Source organism: Ailuropoda melanoleuca, chromosome 8, assembly GCF_002007445.2.
Source record: "Ailuropoda melanoleuca isolate Jingjing chromosome 8, ASM200744v2, whole genome shotgun sequence".
Lineage (NCBI taxonomy): Eukaryota > Metazoa > Chordata > Mammalia > Carnivora > Ursidae > Ailuropoda > Ailuropoda melanoleuca.
In genome coordinates, this window is record NC_048225.1 from 52028564 (window position 1) to 52049797 (window position 21234).

Below are 21234 nucleotides of genomic sequence, written 5' to 3' on the forward strand. Positions count from 1 at the left end.
CCCACCCTGGGCATTTCTCCCTCCTCACCCTCTGACATACCATCTATTCTACTTCTGTATCTACTTATTAGCGTTTTCTCCCTTCTGCCAGAATGTAAGCTCCATGAGGACAGAGGCTGTTTTCTGTTGTGCCCACTGCTCTGTCCCCAGGACGCAGGCCCATGTCTGGCATGGAACGGGCACCGTTACCGTTTGTGTCTGAGTGCAGGAGCGCCAGAAGGGGAGCTGAGCCTAGAGTCTACTCTCACCTCCTGGCCTCAGGGTTTCTGATTCAGTTTTATTTCATGGAGGGGAATGGTGGTCCTTTCTGATATTCATGGGTTTCTGGGAGAATGTGCAGACATTTGGAAATGGGGTAAAGGTAGGAGTAGAAAGTCCAGAGCTCAGTGTTAAATGACTCCCCAGAGGGGGTCTGAGGGACAGACACCTGAGCAGGACATGCACAGGGCTGGGGACACACAGGTGTGACAAGCCACCTACATAAAGCATGAATAAGAGTCCCGTGGACTCAGGGCCTGGGGACGTGTGATTGGGGTTAGACATTAATCGGGGGCTTGATGGCCTGGAAGAACGCAGTCCTCATGGCTCAGCCGGTCCCTCCAGCAGCACTGGCTGGGGGTGGGGGGGGCTGCCCAGGGTCACCTCGGGAGGCAGACACTAGAGTCAAAGGATGGAAATCTAGGGGTTGGAGAGGAGCATAGGAGGTGGGTTGAGATCACTGAAAGGAGGCGGTGTGGGCTTCTACCCCGAGATAAAGCACTGTCGTCAATAAACTGTGACTAAATACTTGACATTCACCAAACTGATTTCCGTGTCGCTCTAACAGAGCTGGCATGCTTCCAACAGTCCCCAAACAGGTTTTCTTTGCGAGGGGCGACGCTCACAGAGACAAACGGCAGGGGCTTGCAAAGCTTTCCCTTAGCCCTCACTTGTGTGTGGCTCTGGACAACTTCCCATACCTCCCTGACACAGACCTGGATCCATGTCCCGTGTGTCACAAATGGTGTGACCTTGAGCCCACACCTTGGCTTCTCTGTCGCCCAGCTTCTCTGCCTGTAATGTGGGGATGATACTAACTACTCACAGGGGTGCTGTGAGGAGTGAGGGAGGTGAGAAATGTAAGGGGCCCAGAAAGAAGATACAATCAAGATCAAGTGTGTCACTGTTGTGCTCTAACTCTGTGCTCCAAAACTCCCTCAAGAGGGAGCCTTTTCTGGAGACCCCAGGGTCTCTCACTTAGACCTCTTCATGGTTCCTCAACAAGTGGGTTCTAGTCCTAGGGTCCCGGGGAAGAAGTTTCAGAACAGGAAAGTTTGTGGAGAGGTCCCCAGATGCCTCCAGGTGCTCTGGAAAGACAAGAGAAGGGGCAGGTGGAGAAGACAAGGTTCTGTGATCTTCCAGGGCTGCCTAAGACCAGGAGGAATGGCTGAGCCTGGGAGGGGTGGGCTGGGGACCAGAGGAGAAGAAGTAAGGGCGGGGAAGAGCCCAGTGCCACACCTGTCTCCCAAGTGCTGCCGCCCTGTGACACGTGGGCCTTGGGGTGGGGACTGCTGGGCATGGGAGCTTCTGGCCCCTTGGGCCCCACTCTGGTGGGGGCCCCACACTCGCCTGGTCAGCAGCTGGGCCCCAGTGCTGGCCTGGGGGGTGGGGTCTCAGGGCCATTCCCAGGCCGAGGACAGAGGCTACTGCCCAGTTACACTCCCTGCTCCGGACATTCCGGCACCCGTGTTGCTGCTCTGGCTGTCGGGCACTGTTTTGGCAGTCCACAGGGCACTGGGCAGCAGGGAGATGCCGGACAAGCAGGAAAAAAGGGAGACTCAGCATGAAGATGAAATGGGGAGGACACTGGTACTAGGCTGAGAGGAAACTGAGGGTAGAGAAAAGGAAAAAGAGAGGCAAAGGGATGGCAAAGCTCTGCTGCTAATGGGGGGGGGGGGGGGCCAGCACTCCCGGGGCCCAGAGCACAGTGGGGGCCACGACCTGAAGGCTGTGGCCAGGCACCAGGCACACTGCAGACACTGCTCCGGGCCTGAGGAGGTCTGGAGTGACGACTTCTAGTCCCAGTGCCCTGGAATACTGTGCCTCGGGGTGAGTCACCCCCCGCCTCTGAGCGTCAGACCCCTGTCTGCAAAATGCAGAGGCTATCAGCTGCCCCTCCTGTGCTGCAAGGCTATCGGGGGGTCGGACCAAGTCGTGGACACAGAAGCGTGTGGCAGGGCCGGCGGAGGAAGCAGGCCTTGATACCGCAGAGAGACTCAGGGGGGCAGGGGACGTGGGAGACCTGGAGTAGCGTGCTGGCTCGGCCCCTGGCTCACGGGACATGCTGGGCAAGTCTTCCCTATTTATCTAGGACTCAGTTTCCTCCTTCAAGAAATGGAGAGGCTCACACTTCACACAACTCAAGAAACAAAACAAACAAGAAACCACTACACAAACCACTCCACAAAAACACACACACACAAAAAAAAGAAAAAGAAAAAAAGAAAGAAAAAGAAAAAGCCGACCCTTTCCCCAAGCCTCAGAGCCACAGGGCCACGGCCATAGCCCAGCCCCGGGGGCCACTGAGGCCTGGCCCGCCATCCACTGGCCCCGGACAGGGCTCTTTTACCTTCATGGAAGCGGCCGACTGACGAAGAGTGCCCGATGAGTAACCACAGAGAAACTACAACAGGAACCACAGTGCAGGGCGAGATGGGGTTGGGGGCAAGGAGAACGTGGTGGGTCAGAAAACAGAGCAAAATCCACCAGGGAGAAAGAAGGCCCCTCAGGGGAGAGGTCTGGGCTCCCAGGGGCCCGGAGCAGCGCGGGTACCCGGACTGGCACCGAGCAGCAGTGGCTCTGCCCTCCCCACGAGTCCCTCTGAGCGCATTCAGGACGCCCTGGGACAGGAGGAAGACAGGAAATGAATCATGCAGAGAACGAGTCTGCCAGACCACCACTCTGGGGACAGAGGGTGGGACATTCTGCACGCCAGTAGGGGGCCCATGGCTGCGGTGCCCACGCCCTCTGTGCTTGTCTCTGATATACCCACAGCCATCCGTGTCCTTGAGGCTGTATGTGCTCCCTGCTCCCAGGCTCCCTGTGAGCGGCCGGAGGTCCAGCTGGGGGGACCCCCATGGTAAACCGCGATCAGTCTGTACTCCGTGACCTCTCATGTCACCATTCTCTGGGCCTGCCCCCCCGCCCAGTCAACACAGCAGGAGGACCAGACAGGAGGACTGTGGAGGCCCCCGGGGCCCCCTCCTGGAACCACAACAAAGCACTGCCCTCACTCCGCGGCCAGAGGAGCTCAGCCAAAGCTGTTGGACAAGGGTGGGCCTAGGCACGGGCCTGGCTTCTGGGGGCCCTTCCTGCCCAAGAGAGACCCCACCCGGACGTTACCATGGCGACGTCGGCCTGGAAGATCTGCTTGATGAACTTGTTTCTGGAGGAGTGGACCAGCTGGATGATGTCTCCATGCAGGGTGTCCCGGTTCTTCTCCAGGAAGCCTGGGCAGCGGCAAGAAATGGTCGGCCACACCTCGAGAGCTCTGGCAGCCTCTGCCTGACAAGGCTCAGCTGCTCCCCAAATCCACGGTGTCTGAGCCGGGGAGACACTCACACTTCGCTTAACTCAACCACACCCACTTCACAGCGGGCAACACCGAGGCCTGGGGAGAGCGGCTTGCCCAGGATGACAGGAAGGTGAGGGGGCAGAGCCAGAACGGGAGCCGCATCTCCCTCCCCACACAGCCCCCCTTCCAGACCTGCTCAGAGAGGAGCGCAGAGGCCCGGGGCCCCAGGAAGGGAGGGCTGCCTTCCTCAGGGAACCACCTAGGGCCTGCTGTGCCAGCCTCAGTCTTTTGAATGAAGGGATCAGAAGCCCCTGTGAGTAAGTGTGTCACCTGGGAGAGAGTACTTGCTGGGCTAGTACAGCTAAGAGTAAAGGGATTCAAAATACCTTGTATTGAACACTGCGCTATGTTCCACAAAGTGCCCTCCCACCACCAATGCTCACGACTCCCCCTCTATGGGGGGGGTGGGCGGGGACTATCTTCCCCCTCCCACCAGGGGGGAAACCAATGCTCAGAGAAGCTGAGCAAGCTGTCTAACACCACACAGCAAGCCACAGGCAGAGCTGAGACTTGAACCTAGGACTCCCAGCCCCAGCCCAGGGAGGCTCCTCAGCCCCTCACAGACCCCCGAGAGGCCTGCCATTCCCAGGGACTGAGGAGCTAGGAACTGGTTAATGGGGGGGGGCGTCTTGCTGGGGGGCAGCAGAAGACGGAGTGGCCAAGGGCGGGGGAGGCCCGATGAGGAAGAGCACTGTAGAGAAGCAGCACCCTTTGCCCCAGGACTCAGGCTGGCGGGCTCGCAGACAGTATAGAGACCCAGTGCTGGGCTGCCCACCCGGTGTCTGGGGAGGAGAGCATGACAGGAGGCACCCAGCAGTGGAAGGGTGGGTTTTGGAGCTCGGATGGAATTGTAGGCTCTAATCAAAAGTCTACAACAGTCTCACTCTGGGACCTAGGATGGTTCCCTTCTGAATCTCAGCTTCAGGTGTCCGACGGGAATGACGGTGCCTGTAAGCTCTTGTTCGGTTCGGAACACCTAACACCTCCTGATTCGTAAATGAAACGCTGGATTAAAACAGTATTTTGCGAACCAGGAAATGCTGGCAGAATTGTTTAAAGTAGCCCAACACTGTTAGTGACCTTAGGCAAGTCATTTCCCTCTGTTTCTAATCCATAAAGTAGGTAAGCCTTGTGTTCCCTCCAGATCTAACATTCTGTGAGTTTAGAACTGTGCAGAATGCACTAAATTTTCCCATCTGTATCCTTGCAACAGCATGAGGCCTGATACAATCCTCTTTTACTCCTAACAACAGACACATTGGTTTGCTCAAAAGCCCTTCAAACTTAATGTTGGCTTCCTTCCTTCTAACAGCAAGGTTAGATCTCACAATCTAATAGTTGAGGGAGGGCTGGGCAGGCTTCAGATTCCAGCCCTGCAGCAGGGCTCACCCATACAATTGTCAGCCTTCTGGACAATTCAACAAGGAAGTATGAAACCAAAGGCTCTTTGCTTGTATTGAATTTCACTGGTCTTAGAAGGCTTTCGTGAAACCCTTGGAGGCTTAACACAAGAGCTCAATATAGACACACACTGACAACTGATGCCCAGCCAAGGTGGCCTTTTAGACCAGGGTGGTGGGGGCAGAGTCGCAAGGGCAGTCTGCAAGAATTCCAAGAATTCAGGGGGTCCCTGACTGTGGGCTGACTCTTCTTCACCGCTAGCTTTAAAATGAACCCAACTGCACGTCCCAGGAGCACGGAGATGCCTCCCCTTCAATGCTCACACTTGGTCTTGTTGCTGAGAGAATCTTAGTGGGTCATGGGGCTGGTTCTAGGCCTGGCTTGGCACCTAATGGGCAATGTCATGGAAAGACAGGTAACTTTCCCTTTCAAGCCTCAGCTTCCCCATCTGTACAAAGGAGCACTGAGCGCACCCAAAAGAATGGAAAGCAGGGACTTGAACAGAGATTTGTAAATCCATATTCATGGCAGCACTATTCACGGTAGCTAAAACCCAAATGTGCATCAAGAGATGAATGAACAAAATATATATATACATAAATATATATGTATGTATATAATGAAATATATATGTATATATAATGAAATATATGTATATATATAATGAAATATATGTATATATATAATGAAATATATATATATTTCATTCACATATGTATGTATGTATATATATAATGAAATTGTATTCAGCCATTAAAAGAAAGGAAATTTTGACACAGGCTACAACATGTATGAATCTTGAGGACGTTATGCTGAGTGAAATAAGCTGGACACGAAAGGACAAATACTGTACGATTCACTTATATGAGGTCTCTTGAGTAGTCAGATATATATAGAGAGAGAAAATAGAATAGAAGTTACTGGGGACTGGGAGAAAGGGGCAAATTTTTCCTTAATCAGTACTTATTTGGGGTGATGGATAGGCGCTGGGGAGGGACAGTGGCGACAGTGGCACGATACTGTGAAGGCACCTAATGTCACTGAGCTGTAACCTTAAAAACTATGAAAACGGTACATTTTGTATTATATATATTTCACCACATTTATTAAAATCTCTACAAGAGGGGCACCCAGGGGTGCAGTGCCTGGGTGGCTCAGGTCGTAATCCCAGTGGGATTGAGCCCTGCATGGGGCTCCCTGCTCAGCGGTGAGTCTGCTTCTCCCTCCCCCTCTGTGGCTCCCTCTGCTCAAGCATGCTCTCTCTCAAACAAATAAAATCTTTAAAAATAAATAAATAAATAAGAAAATAAAATCTCTAAAAGAAAGAAAGAAAGAGCACTGGGCCCAGGGTTTCCTAAAGCCCCTTCCCGCTCCGTGCTCCAGGCCCCACCCCGTCCTGGGCGGGAGAAGGGCGAGGGCTGGAGAGGGCACAGGCGGAGGCACCCCAGCCCCAGATAGCCCGCTGTACCTTGGCTCTCGTAGTAGACGACACCTGCAAAGTGGTTGATCCCAAACTGAGTCTCATGGTTGTTCTTGGGGGGGATGTAGTTGGAGTTCAGCTTGTGCTGGGAGTTCAGCTTATGCAACATGGTAGTGTCTGTGCCCTGTGGGAACCAACGTGCTCAGCCCCCTCTGCCCCAGGTCCTCCTGCCCCTGCTGCCCCAGGCCTTTGCGCCCCCTCTTCTGTCTTTCTCAAGAGCTCTCTCCTTTTATTTGTACCCCACACAGGAGCTCTCTGGGCCTCCACTTCCCCATCTGTTAAGTGGAGGGATCGGAATTACACTACCTTGAGTGTTCAGTCCAGTTTAGAAAGCCTATTTCCCACAGTGAAAATCACGGGGGCAGTCCCTCCCCCGCTCCGAGACACCTGTTCTGTGCCAGCTCTATGCTTAGATCTCCATCGCGTGGTCCAGGACCCCGTGGACTGCAGGTGATCCCCAAATGTCAAATGAATGCAGCTGCACTGGCCTCAGAGCCACCCCAAGAGGCATGTATCATTGGTCCCATTTTACAGTTGAGGAAAGCTGAGGCTCAGAGCGTGAGGGGACGTTCTGCACAGGGGCAGGCGCACCTTGGGGAACTTGCTCTCCTCGTCGAGGAGGGAGATGATGTTCATGGGCTTGCTGGCGATCATGTCCAGGGCGTCCTGGTTGTCGGTAAACTCGATGTGCAGCCAGCCGATGCTCTCCAGGTCGTACTCCTCCTGCTCCAGCTTGAACACGTGCCGCACGAAGAACTGCTGCAGGTGCTCGTTGGCGAAGTTGATGCAGAGCTGCTCGAAGCTGTGGGGAGCACGGGGGACGGGCGAGGGGCTGAGCAGGCCTGGGCCCTCTGCCCAGCACGCCCTGGCCACGCTGCGCTCCCAGTATGGACTCTCCAGCCTCTGAGGCGGGCGGCATGTGCCAGTCCCCCACCCCGGAGGTACAGAAGGGGACACTGAGTCAGAAGGCACGTAAGGCTGGAACACTTTTCCCTGCATGACGAGGCCTATGAGAGGGCCCACGGGTGGACACCAAATCCCTGGTAGAGACCTGGGAGGGGAAGAGCCAAGGCACTGGGGGCGGTGGGGGGGCATGAAGAGGAATCCAAAGCTGTCAGGGGAGGTGGGAAGGGGGCTGACGAGATTTAGTAAGTGTGTCCTGAGGGCCAACATCTCTGAGCCACCAACCCAGTGCTCTTCCAGGTGACACTTCACATATTCATTGTGGGTGTTTGGGGGGCTATGAGACATCCAAATGTTACAGGAATTGAAGTGACCCAGGGTCACACAGGTAGGAAGTGGGGCAGGGTGGCTGCCCCCAGCCCCGGGATCCTCCTGGGCCTGCTCCCTCCACCTGCTCCTGACATGGCCCCCAAGAGTGGCCCTTCAGGAAGCGTGGGACTCCAAGCGTAGCTCGGCCTCACCTGCTTCGAGGCACCTTGTGGCTTGGACACTGGGGTGTCCATGATGGTGTAAGGGCCTTCTCCCCACCACCGCAGCTGACCCCAGCAGCTGGAGGGGATGGGCAGGAAGGGGAGTGACAGAGCCCCCCAGGATGACTGGAGGCGAACTCCGACAGCCCGGCATAGCGTGCTCGCAGCCCACTAAGTGTAGTTTAAAGGCAGAGATGTGACACCTGTTCTGTCCGTGTTGTGGAAGAAAATCCCCACAGAGCAGAGTCCTTCGTGGTACCTGTTCACAGCAAAGTTCTCGAACCCAAAGATGTCCAGGAGGCCGATAGACCTGCGAGAGCTCTTCACTTCCTGGGAGGGGGGCTTGTAAATCGCTGCATTGATCTTGTCCACAATCCACACAAAAAGCCGCCCGTAGATGCCCTGAGAGGGGGCCGTGTCAGCCGCTGGGCCCACACGCCCTCCCAAGGACATGTGCCAGGCTCCCGGGGCTGTGACAGCCTCGCTCAGCCCCTCCCGTGCTGAGGCTTTCCTCAAGCTCTTCCCTCTGTCTTGGAGCCCCCTTTCCTGTTGGAACAATTCCTACTCCTTCCCAAAGCTCTGCCAAGCAGCCTTCCCTAACCCACCTTTGGGCTCCCCTCTCTCCATTCCCCCCCCCCGTCTCCCTATCAGCTCTGGACATCTCAACGGTCCCAGAACCCAGCACAGAAGGTGGCACGGGGCAGGGGCTCAGTGGCTGGCAAACTCATGAGTGTGGAAACAGGAAGGACCGAGGGCCCTCTCCACCCGACACAGCCCATCTTCAGTGTCTTCTTTGGAAAGACCAGCGAGGGTATCCTCTGGGCTGGGAATAGCACAGCAGACCAAGTGCCCAGACAGTATGAGCCCACGTGAGGCCCACGGGCTGGAGAGCAGAGCAGGCCGGGGATGGAGGGCCCGAGGGGAGCAGCGCTGGCAGGGGGCCACCCTCAGCCCCTTGTAGGAGGAGCAGAGCTCAGGAGAAGGCGGACTCGAGCTCAGGCCCCCCAGAGAGCCAGTGGCCATAGCCTGGACCCAAGGGCAGGCGGGGGTGGAGGCCCAGACACCGTCTGCTTCCGTGGACTACTCCACGCCTGCCTATGCCAACAAGCTAGCGCCGCACGGGGCGGAGCGAGCCACTGCCGCGCCTCGAAGGCCCACCTTGACAAAGGCGTCTCGCACGTCCAGCGCCTGCTCCCTGCTGAGCGGGGTGGACACGGTCTCCCCACGGGTGATGAGGGTGCGGCTGGTCAGGCAGTTCATCAGGTCTGGGGGGTTCACCTGGTGGGACAACATCCAGGTGCTCACCCAGCTGCCCGTGCCCATTCCTCCCCCCCTTCCCATTGTCCCACCGGGCCTTGCTCACACCACTCGCGGCACTGAGGGTGCCCTTCCCCACGGCGCCATGGGCAGATCCTCCCCAACCATCCAAGCCCATCCGAATGCTGCTGGAAGGGCTGCTCTCTCTCTGGCACCTCCTCACTCCCCCCGGCCTGTTCCCTGCCCCTCCCAGGATGGGCTCAGACTCAGGCTTCATTCATCCCAGTGTTCCAACCCAGGGCAGAGCCTAATAAGTCTTTGCTGAGAGACGGACAGACGGACTCACCGAGGTCCCCTGTGCTCCGCACCATCCCCAGGGGCAGTGGGATTAGGGCGCCTGGCTCCACTCCCCCTCTGAGACCTGTGCCCAGCACAGATGCTGTACACAGTTTCTCCACATTGAACTTCTAGGACTTTCCCAAGGAGAGCCCCAGCTTCCAGGATCCCACCTGCCCAGCCCCCTGGACCTGAGTCAAAACTGCCTCTGAGAGAAACCGAAGCCACATGGGGACAGAAGGCCGGATACTGACCTCGAGCAGGGATGCGGCTGTAGCCAGGGACGGGGAGAAGAGGACCTCACAGGCATCCAGGTTTTCAAACGTCCGGGCTGTCACAGCGAGGGGGTGCAGGGTCAGGCAAGTGAGGGTGGGCATGGGGGTAAGGGCCAGGCTCTCGGGGGTTCTGCCCTGTCCACAGAGGCCACCAGCACCATGATTAAGCACTTCTCCAGGCCCATGTATGTTTGATGGATGTTCTCACCACGCGCTATGGGCACCGTGAGGGCAGGAACCGCGAATGCCCAGCGCCATGCCTGGCACCCAAGGGGAGACCCCAGCAGTCATGGCCCTCCCCCCTCACGCTCCTCCACCCCGGACTCCAGAGCTCTCGGCAGCAGCCCTGGCCCCTATGAAACAGGGTTCGTAGCTGCTGGGACAGGAGCTGAGCCACAGCACCCCCCGGATGGCTCGTTTTGTGCTGCCCTTGAACCCAGGGCAGGTTGGGCTGGGGGTGCACCATCGGGGCCCCTCACCCTCATACTGCAGGTTGCCCAGGTGCAGGATGGCAGCCAGGAGCTTGGAGATCTCCCAGTTCTCTGTGTCGGTGAACATGAGCACCTTCATGGCCGAGCGGATGTTGGCGTACTCCTGGCTGTCCTCCCGGCCCTCACAGGTGATGCAGTTACCCTGGCGGGCAGAGGCGGGACGCTGGGGTACAGGAGGGCATCAGCAAGGCCGTGGGGACCCCCCGAGAGGCAGTGGCCGGGACGAAGGGCCCCCTCTGCCAGGCCAGTCTGGGGCGCCAGGCACTGACCTCGCCTCATGAGCACCGTGACCTCTCCAGAAAGTCTAGAAAGGTCCTGGTTACAGCTTTTTAAGAACATATTTCCCACTCCTGGGGACCCTGGGTGCCCCTTCTTCCCAAGAGTGAGAGGAGCTGCGTTGCTGAGACCAGGCCTGGCCTGTCCCCTAGCCTGGCAGTCACAGCACTCAGGCCCTACCGTGCTCCTGCCCCTCACTGGACACTCTCACTCAGGGACTTGAGGCCTCACCAGGGGCAGCCTGGGGCGGGAGAGGAGGAGTGGGGAGGAGAAAGGGGGAGGAGGAGGGGGGAGGGGGAGGAAGGGACTGCAGACAGGCAGGGCACTGACAGGGGTCTGCGCCAGGATGTGCACCCGTGAGCCGTCTGGGAGGGCCTGCACACCCACAACACCTACTGCTTTGTTGTCCCACGTCCCTCGTGCATCCCTGTGGCTTGGCCCTCCGGCCCCAGACAACCAGGCAGGGATTCTCCCCAGGGCTAAGGAAGCTGGTCCCCCCGCCAAGCTGGCCTGCTGTGCACACACATCCCACCCATCTGATGCTGGGTGGCAGCAGTGGCCCCGGGGCCTTCTTCTTTTTGGTGGCCAGGCAGCAGCAATAGGCTGGCACCAGGGCTCCGGGACCAGTGAGCCCCCGAGGCTGAAACCGCAGCAGCCTGAACCCTCCAATCGTGGGGGCCCTGGCAGAGGCCCCGGCCTTCACGTCCTCACAGTCGGGGCTAACACCACGTGTGTGCGTGGGCGGGTCTGCGCACATGTACACACGGGATGTGTCCGCATGTCCCTGGGTCTAGGGTGTCCGCGCAGATTTAGGAACGTGTGTATCTGCGCTGACCATTCATTGAGATGCACGTGCAGGTGGGAATAGGCCCCAGTGGGGGGCAGGCCTTAAGGCATTTACAAGCCCAGAGCGGCCGGGCAGGTCCGGGGCGGGGAAAGCCCACCCAGAGGAATCCCATCCACGGGCCTGGAGCTGGGGAGCGGCTGGGTGGGCTGCCCCCACCTCGCCAGGCCGCTATCCCCTCCCTCGGTGCCCCGCCCGGGCCTCACCATAGCCAGGTAGTTATAATCCGTGGCCTGGCCCAGGCCCAGCTTCTTCTTCTGACCCACGCTCATGCCCTCCAGCATACAGTAGAACACGTGATAATTTCGTTCATCGGGGGCCTGCAAATGCGGGCACAGGTGTTGGGGGACAGAGGCAGAAGAGGCATCAGAAACCGGCCAATCAAGACGAAATGCGGTTTACTGTGTTAACAAATGACTTTGACAAAAAAAGCCGCTGTGGGCAGGCTTCATGGCGGGAGCCCAAGCACCGCGGTAAGGGGGCGGCAGCATGGCCCCATCCAGACTGTGCGGGCCCCCCCCACCCCCGAGGCTGGGGGTCCTGTGCAGGTACGGCTCTGCCCTGGACCCGGGCCCACCTGGCGACAGACCCGGGACTTCTCCAGCAGGTACTGCTCGATCTTGGCGCCCTCGATGGCACCCCGCTTGTTGAAGTGGATATCAATGTACTTCCCAAAGCGGCTGGAGTTGTCGTTGCGGATGGTCTTGGCATTGCCAAACGCTTCGGGGTGGGGAGAGGGTCATGGGCAAGGTCAGCACCCACCCAGGCCCCCAGCCCCCCTCTGCGAGCCCTGGCCCTACCTTCCAGGATGGGGGTGGCTTCCAGCACCTGCTGCTCGATCCACGAGTGCTGCCCGCTGACGGCCGCCAGGAACTGCAAGATCAGCTTGGTGCTCTCGGTCTTCCCTGCCCCAGACTCCCCGCTGCACAGGACACACAGAGAGAGGCAGGGCCCATCACGGACTGCGTGGGCCTCTCCCTACGGCGCCTCAGTCCAAGCCGCTTCCCCCACCGGCACCTCCCCCTCCCCCATCTGTAAAACAGGCTGACAATACGGACCTTTCAGGGAGGGGAGAGGCTCCAGGAGTTCAAAGTTACTTTCCTTCCCCTTCATTTAGACACACGCACATCCCTCTGTCCATACCTGCCACGCAGCATGGCATCGACTGATGCTAGATCAATGCTTTGTCCTATTACCCTCTGCCCAAGAGAGAACAGGGGCCTGAAATGTCACCTGACCCTAACTTAATAGGAGCCAGTAACAAACAAGGTTGGCCTCAAAAGCTAACAAGAACTTTGGCGGCATTAATAGAGATGTAAGGCCTGGGAAAGGGGAGGTGATCGTCCGCATGATGAGGCATTAGCAGGAGCACAAAGCTGGCGCTCCAGTCCGGCGCCGAGCCGCCCACCTGATGATGCAGCACTGGTCACGGCTGTTGCGCTTCATGTTGAAGTAGCAGTTATCGGCAATGGCGAAGATGTGGGGGGGCATCTCCCCAATCTTCTTGTTGGTATACTGGCGGATATGCTCTGGTGAGTAGATGGAGAGCAGCTGGTAGGGGTTCACAGCCACCAGGATGGAGCCTGTGTATGTCTGTGGGGAAAAAGAGACGAGAAACTTGCCCCTTCCCACGTGGGAGGCTCTGCCCCACTCCATTCCCCTGGAAGGGACAGCACTGGCTTTGGAGTCACCTGGACCTGCCTCTCCACGAGCTGGGGCTGGGGCCTTCAAACTAGCATTGGGTCTGGGTTGGAGGAGGTGCTCACGGAGGTTTGATGAAGGGAGGAAGGACACGGGGAGAGAGGGAGGGTCTCTCAGCTTCCATTTCCTTACCTTTATCTGTAAAGTGGGCACAATGTAACTGTTTCTAAAAATGAGGACATGGTGGACTCTAAAGGCCACACCACACTGTAGTACTCCTCAAACTCTGGGTTCCACTTTTGTTCCCAAGCCCTGCATCCCCGAGGCTCGGAGTAACACACATAAACCAGACCACTGCAGCACAGCCCAGGGCAGGGGTGAAGGGGCACCGTCCTGGCCCGCACAGGTGCAGGGGCCCCGTGCACCTCTGATAAACTTCTAGGGGGTGTTCTCTTCTTGGGTTCCTCCGTTCATGCACAGGATTTCCTGCTGTGAGCCCAGGGCCACACAGGGGCCAACACGGTCTGGCCCTGCCGCCACCAGGGCAGAAGAAGGTACCCAGGGGTTACTGCTCCCTCCGCCAGCCCCGCCCCACCCCAGCTTGAAAAGGTCAGACGCAGCCTGTGATTGGTGATGGATGGATTGACATCTGGGCCTGGAGAGACTGAGAAAAGATGTGACCACACAGAGGAAGTAACAGCCGGGTCCACTGCCTCCCACCAAGGGCACAGAGCATCACCCCAGAGCCAAAGCCATGCTCAGCAGCCTCAGCCCAAGGTGGCCATGACAGAAACGTGCTGTCACCAGCACCACATCCCAGGGGAAAGGCCCAAACTAGGGCCAGCTGTGGCCATGCAAACAGCCCTGGGCTCGGCAGCCCAGACCCAGGTCCCCAGTCCCCTCCCCCGCCGCCCGGGCTGGTCCTCCAAGCAGCGCACGCCAGAGACAGCTGAGCCTGACCTCCTCATGGGGTGCGAGAGCCAAGCAGGCAGAGATGGGGTGGCATGGGGACACGGGCTGCGGGGAGCTGCCAGCCAAGCACACACTGAGAGCCAGGGGCAGCTGTGCCACACTCACCCGCCCTCCACAGTTGGTCTGAGGTTGGAAAGTGAGGAACAGAAGAGGGAGCTGCTCAGCGGTGAATGGGATAAAAGGAGATTGTCCGCCCAACAACACCCCACACAGCCCAGGGCTGGGCTAACTTCTCTGATCCGAAGCCACCAACCACCAGCCCCAGGGCACCTGGGCCCCATCCCTGCAGCTCAGCCCTGCCTAGCAGTGGGGACCAGCTGGCCCGCCCACCTCTAGAGAGGGAGTCAGCCCCAAAGAACATATTTTCTGCAGATCACTTTGCATGTCTACACTTCAGTTTGCTCATCTGTAAAAGGGGGATAGTTAGCACCCCCTGCTGGGGTTATGTGAAGACGGAAGGGCCTAACCCTCGGCATGTACCTGGTTACAGGAAGCCACCTTCCTTAATGAAGGGACCCCGGAACCACCTGGTCTGTGATAACCACATGGCGTGAGGTGGGCTCCATGCAGTCATTCAAGGACACTCCATGAAGACTTGAGGGGAGGCCAACAGCCACCTACTGGGGGCCAGGGAGGAAAAGCTTGGGCCTGTGGGAGGCAGCAGATTCCTCTGGTGGGGCAGGTGGGGGTGGAGGTGGGGGTGAAGGCTGGTCAGTGGGAATCAAGCACAGAGGCGTGAAAGGGCATGGCATTTGGAAGATCTGTCCGAGAAAGGTCATTTTGGCAGTTGTGCGAGAATGAGTGGTTGTCCCGGAGGCTGGGGGTAGAGATCATTTCAGACCTAATGAACCAGTCAACGGAGGCAGTAGGAGCCAGACAAGGCTGGCCCTGGGATCAGGCTTGGTGACCATGAGCAGGGCCAGGCAGGGTCAGAGAGGATGCGCTGATAAAAACGGTGAGAAACCCTCCTGGTGTGGGGCCCGGAGCCTTCTCTCCCCAGCAGAGCTTCCAGGGCCCTCTCCATAGCAGAGGCCCCAAGCACCCTGCCTCCTGGATGTCCCCCCTTCTGTTCACCCGCCTGTCCAGACCGGACCCACCTTCCCCGCCAACCCTGCTCCTTCTCACACTGCCCAACTTGGCCAGCAGAACTCCACCATCCTTCGCCCAGGGTGAGACCTGGGAGGCCCTTAACTGCCTCCCTCTCCTCCATCCCAGCCCCCTCTCTCCGTTGGTGCAGCCAGCCCCCTGGCCCTGGCTGCCATGGGCTCTCGGCAGACTGCTGCAGATACCCCCCTACAATCTACCCTTTGCTTTGAGCCAGGGCCAGCTTTTCAAAAATGTGACTGTGTCACCCCCCTGCTGGAAACCCTCAGGCAGTTTCCCATGCCTGCAGGACCAAGACACCAGGGCCCTGGTCCTCACTAGTGGCATCCAACAGCCAGAAGAGCCCTGCCCATTAATCCTTCAGCTAACAGCTCCAAACTCTATCCCCTGCCCCCTCACCGAGCTTATTCCTTCAGTTCTGAGCAGAGATGGTCCCCCTAGAGGAAGCCAGGCAACCTCCTATGCAATCTGCATGGTCCCTGTCACTTGGCCCACCTGACTCCTCTGTAATTCTGGTACAAGGCCTCTGCCCTCTAGCCATGCTGTCCTCTCTACCCAGGCCCAGCCCATGCATGGCACATACTACAGGCTCAGCAAATATTCCTGTGCGATCGAAAGAATGACTAACAGGTGGAGAAGAACTGGAGTGGACAGCATTAATTGGTGCTCACAGGGAAGAGCAGAGAAGGGAGCTGAGGGGACAGCCTGTCAGCAGCCGTTGGGCAGCCCGGCCGACAGTGACAGTGACAGGTAGGATGGCCCCCAGGGATGTGGCTCATGGAAAAAGCACAGAATGGCATAGGAAGCAATGTTACTATTTGTGTAGAAAAAATTAAAAAATTTATATATAATTTTATATCATATTTGATATATACCCTATATGGTTTTTCTCTTCGAGGATGGATAAAAAATTAGCAGTGGTTTTCTCGGCAGCAACTTTCTCATCTACAGCACATGTGCCCATTTCAAACTAACTAACAGAAGGGCGGTCTCTCTGTCGGTGAGGAGGACCTCCCTGCCCGGCAGGAGGGCAAGAACACGCAAGCTCTGGGTGCAGGAGCCTGTGCCCTCAGAAGGCCGCCGTGAAGGCCCACAGTCCTTTACAGCTGAGAGAACTCAGCCTCTGGGAAGCAGAGGGCTCCAAGATCACACGCCAGAGAAGCAGGAGGCTAAATAAAGGTGGGGTGCAGGCACATGAGCCCAGGCCTCACCTCCCCACCTGGGCTTACCTAAACCCCAGGAATATGCCCGGGGGACGGTGGAACTGGCAGTGGGGTAGTGAAGAAGGGAGGGGCTTGGGCACCACAGGCAATGAGACCCAGGCCTGTCCTGCCCCTGTCTGGGCCTCAACACCTGTCCGTCCCCCAAGGCTCTTGGCACTGCTCCTGAGCCCCTCTGGCCCTCTCTCTCTCCCCAAGGGTCCATGGTCAGCAGGGGGGTCCGAGCCCAGCTGCCCAGCATAGGCCTCCTGCTCAAGCCTCCAGGAAGAAAGACTGCCTTTGGGGCCAAAGGCTGGGAGAGGGGGAGATAAGGGCTATTCCCAAGCCAAGGACACAGCACACGTGGTCCCTAGGGGCCCCAAGTCCCCAGGCGGAGTTCTGAGGCCCTCTCTGGAACCAGAGACATGCTCCAGGAGATGTGACAGGAACGGCTCCACCTCTTCCAGGAAGCCCCCAGGCCTGCCAGCCCTGGAGCCTCTCCCTTGGCAGACCATGGAGACCAAGAAACATCCTGGACACACATAACTTCCCAGAGTCACAGTGGTGCTCACGCAGGAACTCTCCCCATTGTGCCAGAGGGAAGGCTGAGACCAGAGAAGAGCAGGGACTCCCCAAAGGCCACCTGCCAAGAGTTGGACCCAAGCCTCCCAGACTAGGGCTCCAGTCCCTGTTCAGCACCAGGGAGCCCTCGATCCCTACCGGCCCTGCCACATGCTCCCTGCAGGACCCAGGAAGGACACCTAGCTGCTGAGACCACCCAACCAGGGCTTGCTAGGTGTCCTCTGAAGGTCCTCCCCCACTGGGGGTGTCCAGGGCTGATTTGTCGCCCTGGGGTGCTGTCCCTCAGGCTCTTAGGGGCAGGCTCCTGCAGCGGGCAAGCCCAAGGCAGACAGTCACAGACAGAGCATCACCCAGCCCAGGGCTGTGAGCGGCTGTGATAATTGGAGGAAATCCTGGGTATGTGGGGCTGTGCCTGGGGTAACACAAGCCACGAAGCGATGAGGGTTGCCATGGTTAGGGATAGGTATGGTTTTTGGGTGGGACAGTGGCCCAGTTGCTTCTTCAAAGCTCTAGTCCTACCCCATCCACTCATCACAGAATCAGCGAGTGAGCAAGTTGAAACCTGGAATGGGGCAATCCTTGAACAGAAAGGGTCCCCAGACCAATAGACACCCAGAATCCTAGGCCCATGGACCAACCAAACTTGGGACCCCCCCCAGGTGCTTCCTGAACAAGAAGGCCACTTAGGCACCTCATCTCCACTCAGTGCCCTGCCCCGTCCCCTGCCTCCTCTCCCCCATCCAGAAAAGAGACCACCAGAAAGGTTACTGGTGAGGACTTGTAATGAGGCAAATGGCACAGATCGTGGGGCTTTCTGGAGAATCCATCAACCTCTGGAATTCTTTCCTTTGCTCCCCTCGTCAGTCTATTCAAGGACAGAAAGCTGATTTCTCCGCTAGCTGCCAGCCAATCAGTCTATCCCCCCAGATTTCACAAACAAGAGTGGCTCTTTCTGAAGTTTTTTCTTCCCCTCTCCTTTATGACTCCTGTGTTTGCCTTTGTTCTTTGATTCAGTCCACCGACGGTTCCTCACATGCGAGGAACCAGTTTGTTCCCAGGAATCAATGAACTTTGTGCAAAGTAACCCAAGGACATGCTCTGAGCTATTCTTAGACAAGGTCTGGGGGGGTCTCTGGTGGGGACGCTCCTCCTGACAGGAGACTGGATCAGGACATCAGCTCTGGCAGTGGCCTCCCTGAGGGGGAGGTGGGAGGGAGGGGCAGGTCCCACTTGCCTCCAGACCCAAGTGTCAGACTCCACCCAACCCTGGGAGACCAGCCACAGAGCTCCTCCCTAGGACCCTGTGTGACCACCTGCCACCTAGGGAGAAGAGCGAGTAGGGAACTGCCAAGAACTGGGGTCCAGACACCAGTGGGTCTTCACGGGGTATTTCTGGCCTGGGCTCAAGCACCATCCTCCTGTCTGGGCGATGCTGCTCAGGTCTGGAGATGCCCTGCCCTTCACCCCAGGTGAGGGAAAGAATGAGAGGGGCTGTATCAGCGCTAAGGGGCTCCCTGTAAAAGCCAGTTGCTGTGCTTACTCAGTGGACGAAAGTCAAGGACCTGGGCACAGCCTCTCCTTGGGAGCCTGAAGTGGCCAAGGGTCCCAAAGTGGGGAGGGTAGCAGAGGGCCTCCCGGGCAGCTGAGTGGCCACAATTCCAGGGCTTCTAAGAGGATGGATCCCTGACCTTGACGCAGCTCCTTGCTGTGACCGCTCAGGGCCTGTCACCCTGGCTCCTCCTCATGGTCTTCCCCGAGCACTCTGGGAACCCCCCCACCTCTGGGAGCACCACCGCTCTCCCTGAGCTGGGGGTGAGGCCTCACCCCTACAGACCCTGCAGAATCTGCTCTGTCTGCACTTACCTCGAGCACTCCTCACGACACTTGTCACCCAAGCATGCCCTCTCTACCAGCGTGCAGGGGGCCTGGGGACCTGCCTGGGGGCAGGGGGGGGGCTTCCCTCCTGCTCTCTCCTTTTGTTGTACAGCCATGGTTTCCTTTGCCCGGAGCTGCTTCGGGAGGGGCTGGGTTAGAGGCATGGAGTGACCCCAGCACACAGCCCTGGGCCTGGCTAAACCTCGTGGAGCTCAGTTTCCCTACCTATAAAATGGGACTATGGGACTAGCTCAGCAGTTCTCAGACTGTGGTCCGGAGACCCCTGAGGGTTCTGAAGGCCCCTTCAAGAAGTTGTAAGTTCCTTTCCACCTCTGTATCTGTGTGGCCAGCTCTTCCTCATACACTTCAACCAAACAACCTCCCATCAGACTGCCTGTGACGTGGGGACAGGAGCATTAGCGGTACTCTGTTAAGCCAGACTTCACTACATCAAAGCTAATGATGACTAATATATCATAATTCAAAAAAATAATAAATAAGCATAATGATATTTCACAAAATTATAAAAGAACACCACTCTTCTTGCTAACTTGGGGGGCATATGTATAGTTATTTTTCATAAAAATGTTTTCCTGTAATAGATTTTTATGGTTATTTTTTTAAGGAATTAATACATTCTGTAAAGTTTCTCGGTTTTAGTTTCTAATATGGTAAATATCAATAGAGACAGCCTACAGTGACAAATGTCTTGGGAGTCCTCAATCATTTTAAGAGCATCAAAGCTTCCCAAGGCCAAAGAGTGAGAACCTCTTGGATACAATCTCCACAGGCCCTCTGTATTCTGATGGTCTCTGAACCCACCTCCCAGATCAGTTCAGTCCTGCTGAGTGAGACTATGTGACCTGTTGAGTTTCAAGGTGTAAGAATGGGGAACGTGGGGCGCCTGAGTGCTCAGTCGTTAAGCGTCTGCCTTCGGCTCAGGGCGTGATCCCGGAGTTCTGGGATCGAGCCCCATGTCAGGCTCTTCCCCTGGGAGCCTGCTTCTTTCTCTCCCACTCCCCCCCTGCTTGTGTTCCCTCTCTCGCAGGCTGTCTTCCTCTCTCAAATAAATAAATAAAATCTTTAAAAAATAAAAAAGAATGGGGAGTGTATGTATGACTGGATCTTATATCAAGGGTTTGCAGAGTCAAGGAGCATGTTCTCTCCTCCATCCCCCTCTAAGGATACAGACTCCCGACCCATCCTCTCTTTGCTGGAGGACCAACGAATGGTAGGCTCCGACCCCACAGAGAGCCCAGAGGGGTCAGCAGTTCCCCATCTCTGGGAAAAACAAAGAGCCTCTCACCGACTCGCCCAGTGGCCCGCGGAGGCACATGAGCCCACGGTACACACCGCTCCCTCTCCAATCACACACCACACAAGGATGGCTCAGCCAAGGGGCTGCGGGCAGGTGGGTCCGTGGCTGCCTCTGGAGAGAGGGCCCCTGGGAGTGGGCGGGGCAGCGAGTGGGCGGGGCAGCACTCACGTAGATGAGGTGGTCCCGGTAGCGGATAAGCAGGTTGCGCAGGATGCCGGCCTCGTTGAGGTCTCCCAGGCGGATCATGTCCTCCACGCCGTGGACTGACGTAGGGTGCATGGGCTTGATGTGCGTGGCGTTCTGCGGGGAGATCCAGTGTTCCTGGGGGGGGGGCACCGTGGCTACGGTCAGGCGGCGCTCGCGGAACCCAGGCTGTGCTCTGCTGGGCAAGGGGCCCAGGAGGGACAGGGATCCTGAATCTGTGCGACCCTGGGAAAGGCCTCCTCCTCTCCTGTGGCCAAACAGTATCATCTTCAGGGACGAGACTTTGAGGATGGTGCTGCCCACCCCCACTCTCTGGACCACTTCTCCTCTTAGGGAATTCTCTCTGCAGACCTAAAAGATGCGCAGGGCAGGGACTTTGGCCCCACTTTGCATTCTCATAAAGGGAAAGAGTCCCCCCAGTCACTTTGCAAGATGGAGTGGAGAGTGTAATCATTGGAATTAGACTTGACCTCAGATACAGGCTCTGGTAAACAAAGGCACAAAGAGTAATTTCAGCGCCGAGAACAAACCAACAGGCATATGGGATAGAGATCAGGGAAGGAATTACCTTAGCGTGGTCAGGAGCTACCTCTCCAAAGAGGTGACGTTTTAGCAGAGATCTGAATGATGGAAGAGAGTCCCTTACCAGTAAGATGTGGGGAGAGGGAATTCCAAGCCCAGGGAACAGCAGAAGCAAGCCTCTGAGGCTGGCGAAAGCAGGCAGTGGAGATGGAGAGAAGTGGATCTTTTTGGGATAGGTCTCACAGGGCTTGTTGATGAATGTGGAGCAGGGGTGAACTTTCAGTACTTGTGAACTCATGGGGAAACTAGGAGAGAGGTTGCCCCATGGCTCCCCCTACTCTCCCCTGCAGTATCTTCTGCTGGGGGGTGCTTCCGGTGGTAATGTCAGGCCAATAGCATTGTCGGTTTCAA

General features: G+C 57.3%; 1 protein-coding gene across 1 annotated transcript in view; it reads right to left on the reverse strand.

The window, feature by feature from the left end:
• The window catches only part of MYO7A (myosin VIIA), an 85242-nt gene that overhangs the window by 43271 nt on the left and 20737 nt on the right, over positions 1 to 21234 (reverse strand). The window contains 12 exon segments of the mRNA XM_034666290.1: positions 3382 to 3488; positions 6483 to 6618; positions 7086 to 7296; positions 8187 to 8329; positions 9086 to 9205; positions 9775 to 9851; positions 10275 to 10428; positions 11613 to 11726; positions 11984 to 12126; positions 12207 to 12328; positions 12815 to 12999; positions 20266 to 20418. Of these exon segments, the coding sequence (XP_034522181.1) occupies positions 3382 to 3488; positions 6483 to 6618; positions 7086 to 7296; positions 8187 to 8329; positions 9086 to 9205; positions 9775 to 9851; positions 10275 to 10428; positions 11613 to 11726; positions 11984 to 12126; positions 12207 to 12328; positions 12815 to 12999; positions 20266 to 20418 (1665 nt within the window).